Genomic DNA, 14870 nt, shown 5'->3' with positions numbered 1-14870 from the left:
TCACTTCACCGTGACACAACACCCACACGTGTGATAATTGAGAAACGCTTCTAGGAGAAGTTAATTAATAAAGGAATTACCACTCTATTCCTAACTGGTTAATTTTTAATTAACCCTAACTACTCATTCAGTAACCTTGTAACACAGAATTAATACTGGTACCTATCACAATAAAGACAATAACCTACAGTTTACCTAGGTCTTCTAGGATGACTGGCTAAGGTTTATATTACCAAATACTCGTATAAAATATAGAACAGTAAGACTACGATTTACTTCGTCAGATGACCGAAGACACTGTCTAAAGAATATTGGTATAATACAGTATTAAAATATTAAAAGTCACATCAATCACATCAAGGTTATACACAGAGCAGAAATAAAATATTTACCAGTCCTAACGGACTACGTTCCCGGGAAGCGTTCCTTTTGGTTCTCTCGATATCTCTAAAAACTAGCTATTTATTATAAATCAGAATATTGCCTGCGGTACAAGGCGGTACCTCCCCCTATCATCTGATATTCCACCTCTCCCAGAGTCGGTATAATTTCTCTGATCGTCAGACTTACTGACGCCTTGGTCGCCAAAATCACGGTCGTCGAAACCGCACTCGCAGAGGTATTACGTAACTACTCGCCACATGGCCTCCACAGCTGGACTAAGTGCATATTGGAATGCCTGATCGCGCGAAGTATTACGTAACAAGTTGCCCACCTGGTCTACGTGCAATGAACTGCACACGGCCCTCTAACACAATTAAAATCGTCACAGGCGAAACAAATTTAAGAGCATGTTTCGTCACAAGTAGCAAGAGATATTTTATATGCACCATCCCACAAACAGGATAGCACATACCACGGCCTTTGATATACCAGTCGTGGTGCACTGGCTGGAACGAGAAATAGCCCAATGGGCCCACCGACGGGGATCGATCCTAGTCCGACAGCGCGCTTTACCACTGGGCTACGTCCCGCGCCTGGGTTTAGACACTCTCGGCCACTACTCGTATGGATTAGCAACTACAATACTTGTATACCGTCTCTTTCCCACACGCAGGGCTATACAAATCGCGACCTTTGGTTAACGAGATGTGGACCTACACCTAATAGATTACTTTAAATTCCATTACGGATATTCTATTGTGCAATACAAATTCATACGATTCACGTACGTTATTATTATTACCTCAATAGAAGGGATTTTCAATGATACCAATATAGTTTTGGCGCCTGTGTTGAGTTATATTAAGAAATAACATTATGTGTAAATATAAGCGAAGATTCAAGTAGGGTGGGGTAGGGTGTGCTCAGTGGCGTAGCAAGGAGGATCCATGCCCCCCCCCCCCCCCCCCCAAAAAAAAAAAAACTTCTTTTTTTTTACTGTATTAAATTTTATAAAATCATACATACATGCATAGTGTGGGTTGCCCCTCCACCAAATATAAAATCTCGGCTACGCCAGTGGATGGAGTGGTGTTTATAGTTTTATTAAAAACAAATACTTTCACTCTATACTATGCATCATTGCAAAATCATATCGCACCTTCTTTCCTCCTTTTCCCTCTGTCAAAATCCCAGCAGTGCTCTAAAACTTTAAAACTGCATTAGTTATTTATACAAATACCGAGGGGGAGGAACGTAGCCCAGTAGTAAAGCGTTCGCTTGATGCGTGGTCGGTATGGGATCATTGGGCTATTTCTCGCTCAATCCAGTGCACCACGACTGGTGTATCAAAGGCCGTGGTATGTGTTATCCTGTCTTTGTGATGGCGCATATAAAAGATCCATTGCTGCTAATCGAAAAGAGTAGCCCATGAAGTGCCGACAGCGGGTTTCCTCTCTTAATATCTGTGTGGTCCTTAACCATATGTCCGACGCCATATAACCGTAAATAAAATGTGTTGAGTGCGTCGTTAAATAAAACATTTCCTTCCTTATACAAATACCGAAACGAAAGTAGCACAAGCGAATAGTTGTTGTGAGATTTTTAAAAAGTATTATTATCAAGACCATAATGCAATATGTATCCAAGAAATGTAATCAAATGTGTGCATAAAAATAGCGCACACCAACCTTTTGAGTTCGTAACAGTCTTTTGTAACGAAATGAAAGATTCATTGTGCTAGTTTCGTTTCCAGAATTTCTGTTAGGCCATACGGAAGCCAAACTGTGACACGCAGTGAAAATAGACTATTGTAATTACGTGACAGCTACTTTATAATTAGCTATGTCGTATTTACATAATAAGTAATCATTGCGTATAGTTTTCATCGTTATAAAAAACCAAAAACAATAAGCCATATGTTATGTTTGCATCCAATTAAGGTTCAAGCACGCTGTTCTGGTCACATATCTCAGCTATTTGTACAGGGCAGGGATTCAGGGATGAATGCAGGCGCGCGTGGAGAGGTGATTTAGGGGGTCACTCATCCATCCCTGCCCCAAGCAAAGACTCTTTTTTAACGTATTTTCCGGCAGAAAAAGGAAGGAAGGAAATGTTTTATTTAACGACGCACTCAACACATTTTATTTACGGTTATATGGCGTCGGGCATATGGTTAAGGACCACACATATATTGAGGGAGGAAACCCGCTGTCGCCACTTCATGGGCTACTCTTTTCGATTAGCAGCAAGGGATTTTTTTATATGTACCATCCCATAGACAGGATAGTACGTACCACGGCCTTTGATGTACCAGTCGTGGTGCACTGGCTGGAGCGAGAAATAGCCCAATAGGCCCACCGACGGGGATCGATCCCAAACCGACCGCACATAAAACGAGCGCTTTACCACTGGGCTACTACGTCTCGCCCCTTTTCCGGCAGAGGATAACCCGATCCCTCTCTCCACTCTTACAGTGTTCGCTTACCAGTTTAGAGCCCTCCCCAGCACAATCCTGTACACGCGCTTGGTTACTGGTTACTTCTTCTCCACACTGCATCGTTGAGGCTCAATCTGGGTGGAAGCCTTTATTTTAAGCAAAATTTATTTTTTTAAATGTATTTCCCCGACTCCTCTCTCCACCCTTACATACTTCGCTTTTCAATTTAGACCCTTCCCCCTCCCCTGCACAATCTCATGCACACGCACCTGGTTCCATTCTGGGTGGAAGGCTTTATTTCATTTCATTTCAATTTATTTTTGTTTTTATATCCAACTAAGGTTCAAGCACGCTGTCATGGTCACACACCTCAGCTATCTGGACTGTCTGTCCAGGACAATGGGTTAGTTGTTAGTGAGAGAAAAGAGGGTGTAGTGGTCTTACACCTACCCACTGAGTCGTTAAAAACTCGTTCTAGGTGGGAGCCGGTACCGAGCTGCGAACCCTGTACCTACCAGTCTTATGTCCGATGGCTTAACCACGATATCACCGAGGCCGGTGGTGGGGGCCTTTACCGGGATACGGAGCCCCTACGTACCAGCCATAACACCGATGGCTTTCAAAACCACATTGTATGTCATAATTACGATGTAAACGTAACGGGTTTTTTGTATGGCACAAACCGGCTTCCGTAACTCTTTTGTAAAGACTACCCACAATGCCGACTTTGTTATCTCATATTGAAGATGGTACCCTGAAGATCAACCAATTTTCGTACACGATTTCACGGATCGCTGCATTACTGTAATGATCGTTCTCATTCACTTGGTGTCTATACAGATGTATCGGGCCGCCCTTTGAATATTTCATGGTTCGCTTGCATGTAATGAGTAACCTGATAAGTGAGTAATTGATAGATGTAATAATATAATACAGCTTAGCACACATTTGAACGCTGATTCTGTTAGCAAATGTTAAAATAACAGTCGAAGGGTCTTTTTAGTGCATTTTCCACCCAGTCCCAAGCAAAGTCACATGATTGATATATTAAAAGCCGTGGTACGTGCTGATATGGTTGTTGGGAAGTGTATTTACAAGATTATTTTGCTGGCCACTGGAACAATGTAGCGCGTTTCCATTGAAGATTACATGTCAAACGTTTGACATGCTATAGCCAGTTATTCTTTAAACAATGTGCTCTCAGTGGTGTCGTTAAATAAAACAAACTTCTTCTTTTAAAAACTCTGACGTAGTGATTAAACCACCAGTATTAAGGCTGCCGCGTCCTGGGATCGCATTCCAATACCGGCTCAACATATTGTGAGTGTTAATGACTCAATGGGAATTAGGAAGGTGTAAGGTTAACACCTGTATCTGTCTAAAAACTAACCTTTGACTCTTGCTCTGTGTACCTTAGAGATATAATTGTGTGCTTAGGACAGCTTGTTTGAACCTTAAGTGGGCAAATCCAAAAAATAAACGAAAAGTAAGGATGGGCGGAAGGACCTATTAAATATATGGACGGAGAAAGCGATGAAGATTTTTTTTTTTTTTATCAACGAGGGAATTGCGTTCTCATAACAGTGTGCCTAAAACGTTTCGGCCTAAAACACAAACATATGACGTTCTAGACGGGGGGGGGAGGGGGTCAGGGAGCTCAATTGCCCTCGCACCCATTTCTGGGTCAAATCTTCGGATTCGGGCAAAATCGATGGAGACGTTCGCGCAAAATAAGCAGGCTTGGAACTTTTTCACCATTATTTCAAATATGAATAAACGTAGTTATCTAGATTCGGGCATTTTCGTTTACTTCGGGCTAAAAAACCCACCCAGTTTTCCCCCTACCCTGTTATTCACCTCCTACACATATAGGAGCCCGTATGTTTATGGCATCATCATTATCATCATTATCATTATCATCATCATCATTATTTACAGCATCAACTTAATAATCCTCCACATAGGCCGTATTGCAGTACACATTATTTAAAACATTTATTAAGACTATCATACTCTCATTTAGAAACATCCTCCCATATGCCTCCTTCACCACCATCCCTAAACATATTTGGATTCAGGCCAAATGCTTGGTACATACTAATGTGCTTCAGATTCCTGTTACAAATACCGATCATTATTTTGGTTAAAACTAAAAGAATTTGACTCATCCCGAACACCTTTTTTAGACATAGAGTACATTTCAGCTATTACACGAGATTATTGGATTTTGTTGGTGTATCTGATGAGGGTTGTACGCAATAGAAGCTTGTGCCTTGGCTGAAAAAGTCTAATTCGTGCGTGACATCAATTTATTACAGCTGAATGGAGTTACTGTTCCATAAAGTGTTGAGGTATTTTGGGAGCTTGATTTGATTATTCATGGGGTTACGTTCTTACGTTCGTTGATATCGTATGTTTCAAGGAAAGAAAGAAAGACATGTTTTATTTAACGACGCACTCAACACATTTCATTTACGGTTATATGGCGTCAGACATATGGTTAAGGACCACACAGATTTTGAGAGGAAACCCGCTGTCGCCACTTCATGGGCTACTCTTTCCTATTAGCAGCAAGGGATCTTTTATTTGCGCTTCCCACAGGCAGAATAGCACAAACCATGGCCTTTGTTGAACCAGTTGAACTGGTCGGTGCAAGTGGTTTATACCTACCCATTTGAAACTTGCGGAGCACTCACTCACGGTTTGGAGTCGGTATCTGGATTAAAAATCCCATGCCTCGACTGGGATCCGAACCCAGTACCTACCAGCCTGTTGACCGATGGCCTAACCACGACGCCACCGAGGCCGGTATATATGTTTCAAGGTGTCTGGACTATAATGGAATCCCATTTCTGAATAGTTAATACAAACAGCTGTGATTGGCTTTTTAAAATTAATGTAACGGTTTAATTTACTAATTTACTTACGGCGATAGTGGGTGAAAGAGTTGTTTGTTTTGTTTAATGACACCACTAGAACACATTGATTACTGGATGTCAAACGTGTAGTCTTGGAGAGGAAACCCGCTACAATTTTCTACAAGTAGCAAGGGATTTTTTTATAACCGCCATCCCACAGACAACATAACATATACCACGGCCTTTGATATCACAAGTATCACAGAAGGATAAACTATTCAATGGGGAGGTCGAACGGGACGTAGCCCAGTGGTAAAGCGCTCACATGACGCGCGGTTGGTTTACGATCGATCCCCGTCGGTGGTCCCATTGGGCTATTTCTCGTTCCGACCAGTGCTCCACAACTGGTGTAACAAGAAGAAGGAAGGAAATGTTTTATTTACAACACACTCAACACATTTAATTTACGGTTATATGACGTCAGGCATATGGTTAAGGACCACACAGATATTGAGAGAGGAAACCCGCTGTCGCCACTTCATGGGCTACTCGTTTCGATTAGTAGCAAGGCATCTTTTATATGCACCATCCCATAGACAGGATAGCATAAGGAATCCACCGAGTACTAACACGTTAAAAATGTTGATATCCTTGATGTTAATATGCAAAGATTAGACGTGGTGTCGATTAATTTGTAGTTATTTTTTGACAAACACGTGTAAAAATAGCAAACTATGGCACTTTGCCACTTGGAGAATGCGCGTCTAAATGCGACGCCGATGGTATAAATACTGCACCAAAGAAGCCGGTTAAAGACTTGATTACATCGCACTAGCGACACGTGCATGTGTTTGAGCGCCCATGCATGTTGCTTGGCATGTTCGAGATTTGTGTTCCTAGGCCTGATTACTCCTGTTTGGTCTAGACAAGCATGCTCGCTATGTAGCAGACGATCATGCGTATCTGCTTTAATCGTTATTTTCTATATATTTTCTACATTATCGATGAATTCCATTTTAATTATGCATGAAAGTATATATTTATCATATTATTATCGTGTTTTTGTTTTTTTAATATTAAGTTTGAAGACTTTTCTTTCAACATAATTTGTTAAAACATTTTTTTTTTTTTTTTTTAATATTTAGCTTGAATACTTTTCTTGGAACATCATTTTTAGAAAACATTTAATTTTTTTATATTTTTATATAATTATGTTATTTTGTTCAGTTTTAAATCACTTATAATCACAGTTTCATATATTTTTTCTAACTTGAGATATTGATATGTTAGGCAAAGTTGCATTATTAATAATCTTGATATCAATAATTATTTTCATTTTAATCATCATAGTCGTTTCGTATTTGCACAGAACGATTAATTGCGATGTCATGTGCACAGATATGATTGAATAATAATAATTACATGCATTACTTGTGCATGATCTGCACTCAGCACTTCAGTATTTTCAAATATTACACGTCGCACTGTTGGTCATGCAGCCAAAACTGTGTGTTACATGTAAAAGAATATAAAAATCATAGCAGCTACATATGAATCTTATATTATAACAATAGCTAGTCTTATTATTTTGTTTTTGAAACTATATATATATACTTTAGTTTGTTTAAAGGTACATGACCCTCTAAAAGAGTGTACGTACTTCTTGTTGAAAAGTTAAAGTTTCTTGCTTAGAATATTAATTATTTGTCAGAGACGGATTTAGGTGTGGGGGGGGGGGGGGGGGCAGGGGCCCGGGCCCCCCTAAATTTTGCGATAGTTATAATTTTATTATATATTAATTTTAATTTTTTTACGATCCCCCTCCAAAACTCCCCCAAAGTTCCCGTGGCATTCCATCTCATGTCACCCCCCCCCCCCCCCCAAATGGATTTTCTGGATCCGCCGCTGTTTGCGTTCTTAGTTCTAAAATCTATAAAAGCTCAAGACCTGGGCGAGACCATATGGCTACGTCAGTAACGAATCAAATAGTTCGGGAACGTTAGCGAAAAGTTTGCTGACTGAACTTGGGGCTAGGCTTCTTGTCAAAGTTTGGTGCGCCAAAAAATTTATGATATTGGATTTTTGTACATACCTTTTAAAAACTGATCCTAATACATCATAAGGATGTGTCACAATATCACCATGACTTTGAATATAACGTCTACCTGTCAGCGTATTTAAGAACTTTTGAGACCAGTGGAAAACACTTATTTTTATACAAACAGAAATTAATTCTTTAAAATTATTTGGACAAGAATGTTATTCTTGTTTTTGTTAAATCTTTAAAAAGTTTATTTCTGTTTGTATAAACATCGGTTTATTCCATTCGTAAAATAAAAATAGAAATAAGTATTTACTCGTCTTGGGTAAAATGTATAAATGTGTGTTTGTCTTGTCCCGGACGTATTTGCAGATGGTTATACACTTAGAAGTAAATTCACATAATTAGCTGAGGAGAAATAAAACGCGATTTTAAGCAAGACACTAAGTCTTTAACAGAAGTATCGACCGGCCTCGGTGGCGTCGTGGTAGGCCATCGGTCTACAGGCTGGTAGGTACTGGGTTCGGATCCCAGTCGAGGCATGCGATTTTTAATCCAAATACCGACTCCAAACCCTGAGTGAGTGCTTCGCAAGGCTCAATGGGTAGGTGTAAACCACTTGCACCGACCAGTGATCCATAACTGGTTCAACAAAGGCCATGGTTTGTGCTATCCTGCCTGTGGGAAGCGCAAATAAAAGATCCCTTGCTGCTAATCGGAAGAGTAGCCCATGTAGTGGCGACAGCGGGTTTCCTCTCAAAATCTGTGTGGTCCTTAACAATATGTCTGATGCCATATAACCGTAAATAAAATGTGTTGAGTGCGTCGTTAAATAAAACATTTCTTTCTTTTTTTTTTTAACAGAAGTATCATACATTGTTTTAAGAGGACTATGTACCTTTAATCTCTAACCTTTCAATTAAATTCCCTTTCTGTTTCTTTTTCTTCAGTGGAATACTGCGGCAACATGCCGGCTGACGTCGTCTTCCTCTTGGATTCCTCCAACAGCATCTGGGGTCCGGACTTCCGACGACAGCTCCACTTCGTGAAGAACGTCGTGTCGATGTTCATGATCGGCGAGAACGCCACACGGGTGGGTGTGGCCACGTTCAGCAAGCACGCCGACCCTCAGTTCTACCTCGACTCCTTCTTCAACAAGCGGGACATGCTTCTGGCCATAGGAGACATCCAGGAGACGCCAGGGTACGCGACCAACACGGCGCAGGCGATCCGCTTCATGAGGAGGAAGATGTTCAGCAAGAAGTTCGGGGCCAGGAAGGGTGTGCCCAAGGTGGGCATCGTGGTCACGGACGGGCAGTCGAACAACATCCTCAAGACGGTGTGGGAGGCGTCTAAGGCCAAGAGGAACCGCATCAACATCTTCGCCCTCGGAGTCGGCTCCATGACCAACATCCGAGAGTTGACGGGCATCTCGAGCAAGCCGTCGATGAAGTACTTCTTCCAGGTCGGCGGGTACGACGCTTTGGACTCCATGAAGGAAAAGCTGGCCATACGGACGTGCCAAAGTATGATTTATATTTACATCGGTTTGTTGTTGTTGTTGTTGTTTTGTTTCGTTTTGGGGTTTTATTCTGTTGTTTTGTTGTTGTTTTTTTTTTTTTTTTTGGGGGGGGGGGTTTGGGGTGTGTGGTGGTGTTTGGTTTGGGGTTTGTTTTTTGTTTTTTGGGGGGGTTGTTTTATTTGGGGGGGGGGGTCATTTTTAGTTTTCAAACAAAGGTTTTTTTTTAGGAGTCTAGCTACCAAGTGTAATTTGATCTTGTGGGATGATTCCTTTGATCGTGTCTCCTGGGATAGTCATGATACTTTGTTCACTTTGGATACATCTGTATACAAATTATATAAATCCAACAACCACGACCATGAATGTATGGAATAAAAACTTCATGTACGAACATATCAATTAATTGTCGTTTGCCTTCCTTTCATTCAGTGTTTGTAAATATAAATGTGTCCATAAAGAAAATTAATAATGAGAATTGCTTCTGGCAATGTTGAATTTGTTCTCATGTTATATATGCATAGATTCGACATTCAGGAACGCAAACACAATATATAATAATATATCATAATGACTGTCATGAGAATGGAATCCACTCATGATTATGGTATTGTGATAAAGCCATCATCAGCAATTTTATATTCCTTGAAGGATTAGTAAAACAAGGCATACATAATTCAGTTGTTCATATTTCTTTTTAACATAACTTTATTTATATTTGTACAGTCACTGGAAAACCCACAAGAAGAACAACAGCTAAAGCGAGGGTTACCACAACCACAACCACCACCACCACCACGACTACACCCAAGCCAAGTAAGAAAAGATATTTCAATTAGTTTTGCTTCTGTGACTCATCGACCATGCTTAAATGACATTAGAGGTGCTTTTTTGTTTTGTATATATTCTGAAACCATAAAATATGCACGCTCAAGACTCTCAGCCAGCAGGGCAATAAGTAACGTTCGCTCTTGGGAGAGGGTGGAATATTTAATGTCGCTGACTCATACCTGGCATTCACCGACAGGTGCTCCGTTCTACCAGGAGAGATACACAACAGAAGCAACGCCTTTGTTGCCTGGCGGATGGTCATGGTCTCTTGTTTTCAGAATGCTAATTTGAAATTTGCTAATGATGTAGCAACAAGGAATGGAATTGGTGAAAAGGCATACTTTTATCAACACCTGTGCATGATATATTGATCATCAACATTAATTTTATCAAACAAAATTATCCGAAACAAAGCTGATGTACAGTTTCAACGTCAAATGTACAAACTCGTACTTATATACACATACATGCTCATAGATATACAGTATATTCACATACATAGAAACATACGGCACTTATATGTAGACTCCCAAAAACAGCCCATCTTGTGACGATGATTATACCACATACTATAATATATTATAAATAGCTGTGACGGTACATGCTCGTAATTTTGTTTTCGCCTGTGGCGATATTAATTGTGTTAGAGGGCCGTGTGCAGTCCAATAAGCACTTAAGCCCAGGTGGACACTTTGTTACGTAATACCTTCGCGCGACCGTACATTCCAATATGCACTTAGTGCAGGTGTGGAGGCCATGTGGCCAGTAGTTACGTAATACCTCTGCGAGTGCGGTTTCGACGACCGTGATTGGCGACGATCGGTGTCAGTAAGTCTGGTCTTCAAAGAGAAATATATGCCGGCGTGGTCGTGGTGGAAATCCACATGATAAGATTCGGTGCCGCGATGTACCCCCAGCCGATATTCGATTTTATAATAAATAGATAGGGTTTTTGAGATATCGAGGAGAGGCATAGGAAGGCTACCAGGGAACGTTAGTCCGTTTGGACTTTGGTAAATATATTATTTCTGCTCTGTTGTATAACCTTGATGTGATTGATGTGACTTTTAATATTTTAATACTGTATTATACCAATATTCTTTAGACGGTGTCTTCGGTCATCTGACGAAGTAAATAGTAGACTTATTGTTCTAACATTATACGAGTATTTGGTAATATAAAGCTTAGCCAGTCATCCTAGAGGACCTAGGTAAACTGTAGGTTATTGTCGTTATTGTGATAGGTGCCAGTATTAATTCTGTGTTACAAGGTTACTGAATGAGTAGTTAAGGGTTAATTAAAAATTAACCAGTTAGGAATAGAGTTGTAATTCCTTTATTAATTAAGTTCCCCTGGCAGCGTTTCTCAATTATCACACGTTACTGAACGAGTAGTAAGGGTTAATTAAAAATTGTTTGTAAATGGGGGCTTTATAAATTAGTTTTACAAATAACTAGAAGTAGCAACGTTGTTCACTAGAAAATTAATTAATAATAAGTGCGTCATATCTAAACATGGATAAGAATTTGCTGGATAGGCCTACGCTCAGTGTAGTGGAGATTAAGCGAGCACGTAAGGCCGAGTTAGTTGAAATCGCGGGTGAGCGAGAAATTGATTTAACATCAGCTAAAACCTTAGGTGATATAAAGACAATTATTATCCAGGAAGTTTTTGGTGATAGGCCTGTTATGGAAGAAAGTGAGATTGTTCCAGAGATAGAGATAAGTGACTTGAGTATGGAACAACAGTTAGCTTTTAAAAAGCTTGAGTACGAAAGAGAAGAACGTGCATTAGATAGAGAGAGAGAAAGAGAAGAGAGGGATAGAGAAAGAGAAGAGAGGGAGAGAGAGAGAGAGAGAGAGAGAGAGAGAGAGAGAGAGAGAGAAGAAGAGAGGGATAGAAAGAAAGAAGATAGAGATAGAGAAGATAGAGATAGAGATAGAGAAGATAGAGAGAGAGAGAGAGAGAGAGAGAGAGAGAGAGAGAGAGAGAGAGAGAGAGAGAGAGAGAGAGAGAGAGAGAGAGAGAGAGAGAGATAGTGATAGAGAATTCCAGTTAGCAAAATTAAAAGTGGAACATGAGTTAAAGTTGAATACTGAAGAAGTTAGACGTGAGGCAGGAAATGGTTTTAACATGTCGGAGGCTTATAGATCAGTGCCTGTATTTGATGACCAGGAGGTAGATATGTTCTTCCAACTTTTTGAACGGGCCGCTAAGCAGCTAAATTGGCCGCAGTCTAAGTGGACATTGTTAGCCGTGTCTAAGTTTAAGGGGAAGGCTAGTGTAGCTTATAATTCAATGAGTGATGAGCAAGCAAGTCAGTACGACCTAGTTAAGGCTGCGGTGTTGAGGGCTTATGAATTACGACCTGAGGATTATCGTTTACGGTATAGCGAGTTGAGAAAAACGCAGGGTCAGTCTTATAGTGAGTTTGTGGCTAAGAAGGCAGGGATGTTTGATAAATGGGTGATTTCTCATCAGGTAGAGTCATATACCGAGTTACGGGAGTTGTTGATCTTACAGGACATTAAAAATGGATTACCAGTTAGCTTACGTATTCATTTAGAGGATCGTGATGTCAAAAAGATAGAGGAGGCAGGCATAGTGGCAGATGATTACGTGTTAATACACAAAGCTCAGGCAGTACAGGGTAGCTCTTTACAACAGGGTGATAAGAACAAATTTCTATCGGGGAGAGTCTTCTAGTTGGTCAGCTAGTCAGGCAAGGAATGCACCTGGTGGGCAAAGTAAGGATAGACCTGCATTATCAGCCAATGCACGAACTTTTCGTCCACATTGCAGTTACTGTAAAAAGGATAACCATCTTGTCGGGGACTGTTTTAAAAGGAAACGCGATAATGCGCACGTGGTCGGTTTAGTAAGGTCAGCTCCGTTAGCGAGAGAGTTAATGGTTAGTCTCATGGCAGAAAAAGTAAACCCGTATGTGTCCACTGGTATGGTCTGTGATGTGAAACAAGAATTGAGTCCTAAGGCAATATCAATCTATCGAGATACCGGCTGTAGTCAGTCGCTGATAACGAAAGAGTGTTTAGCTGGTATAGAGAATTCAGATACACGACGTAGTTTGGCTTTAACCTCGGTTACTGGAGAAAATATGGTTGTCCGGTTACATAACGTTTTCTTGTGTTCGAAGTTTGTGACGGGACCAGTCGTTATGGGTGTTGTGAAGAACTTGCCTTTTGAAAACATAGGAGTTTTGTTGGGCAATGATTTGACTAGTCAATGTTGTCAGCCGGAATGTGACCAATTGTTAATTGAAGATAGCCCTTTACCCATAGAAGAGTGTGAGGTTGATGAGACTAGATATCCTGCGTGTGTAATGACTAGGGCTATAGCCAGTAGGTTAGCACGGGACCCAGAGGATATTTGTGATTTGTCTGATACATGTGTGAGCCATGAAATTGGAGTGGATGAGGTTATCAGTAAAATGGTAGATAAGTCAACTGAGGAATTAAATGTGGTGGAACCTGTTGATCTCCCGCAGAGGGGAAATGAACCGGTTGTGTTTGATAGGGGGGACTTACCTTGTAATAGACAAGAGTTAATCCTAGAGCAGGGGGCTGATCCAAGTTTGTTGGCAGCTCGCACTACATTGTTAACTGAGGGTGAGATGGAGGATCAAATGTCAGGGTATTATATGGACAAGGGAGTATTATTGAATAAGAGTGTGGAAAAGGTTGTGCCTGATAGTGAGGAATGTGTGACAAGATGTAGAATTGTGGTGCCCTCTAAGTACCGTCAGTCATTGTTATTGTCAGCACATGAGGACGTGTTTGCTGGCCACTTAGGGCGGAATAAAACTCATAGTAAACTTGCCTCAGAGTTTTATTGGAAGGGAATGTTTGCAGATGTCAGTAAGCATTGTATGTCATGTCATGTGTGTCAGGTTGTGGGCAAACCAAATCAGCTAATTCCTCCCTATCCCCTGCAGAAGGTTCCCATAGTTGGGGAAGCTTTTTCAAAAGTGTTGATAGATGTCGTGGGGCCATTACCGAAAACGCGTTCAGGCAACCAATTCTTGTTAACAATTATGTGTTTAACTACGCGTTTTCCAGAGGCGATTCCCTTAAGGAAGGTAACTGCGTCTGTTGTAGCTAGTGCGCTGCTTAAGTACTTAACGTACACGGATTTACCAGGTAAAATTCAAAGCGACCGGGGTACGAACCTTTATGAGCAAGTTAATCCAGCAAGTACTGTCTATGTTAGATATACGACAGATTCGTTCTGCTGCATTCCACCCTGAGAGCCATGGCGCCATAGAACGTTTCCACCAGAGCATGAAAAGTATGCTCCGCTGCCATTGTTTCGACAATGGTACTGACTGGGACCAGTCAATTCCTTTCGTGTTGTTCACAGCACGGGATGCTAAGCAAGAATCCTTAGCATTCACCCCATTTGAGTTGGTCTATGGGAATTCAGCCCGAGGCCCTCTCAAATTGGTAAAAGATAGTTGGTTAGACAAGGATAATGCCGAAAACCTGCTGATTTATGTAGGGGGATTTAGAGATAGGTTGTGGCAGGCGACCGAACTGGCTAGGAAGCATCTGAGCTATGCTCAGAGCAAAATAAAATCAGTGTTTGATAGGAAGGCTAAGAGTCGGGAATTTGAACCAGGGGATAAAGTGCTGCTGTACCTTCGCATTAAACGGGGTTCATTACAGAACAGGTATTTCGGTCCCTATGTTGTGCACAAACGGGTTAATGAGACAGGGTATGTGATAAACACGCCTGATAGGGTTAGGAAAAGTAGGTATTGTCACATCAATTTGCTAAAAGGTT

General features: G+C 40.9%; 1 protein-coding gene across 2 annotated transcripts in view; it reads left to right on the top strand.

Annotated features, from left to right (window-relative positions):
* Positions 1 to 14870, top strand: part of LOC121368969 (cartilage matrix protein-like) — a 106187-nt gene that overhangs the window by 55607 nt on the left and 35710 nt on the right. For both annotated transcript variants that reach the window (XM_041493742.1, XM_041493741.1), the window contains 2 exons: positions 8671 to 9246; positions 9966 to 10055. In XM_041493742.1, coding sequence (XP_041349676.1) covers positions 8671 to 9246; positions 9966 to 10055 — 666 coding nt within the window. The remainder of the gene's footprint in view (positions 1 to 8670; positions 9247 to 9965; positions 10056 to 14870) is intronic.

Source organism: Gigantopelta aegis, chromosome 3 (assembly GCF_016097555.1).
Source record: "Gigantopelta aegis isolate Gae_Host chromosome 3, Gae_host_genome, whole genome shotgun sequence".
NCBI lineage: Eukaryota > Metazoa > Mollusca > Gastropoda > Neomphalida > Peltospiridae > Gigantopelta > Gigantopelta aegis.
The sequence above is the reverse complement of the archived record's forward strand: the minus strand, read 5'-3'. Positions and strand labels throughout refer to the sequence as shown.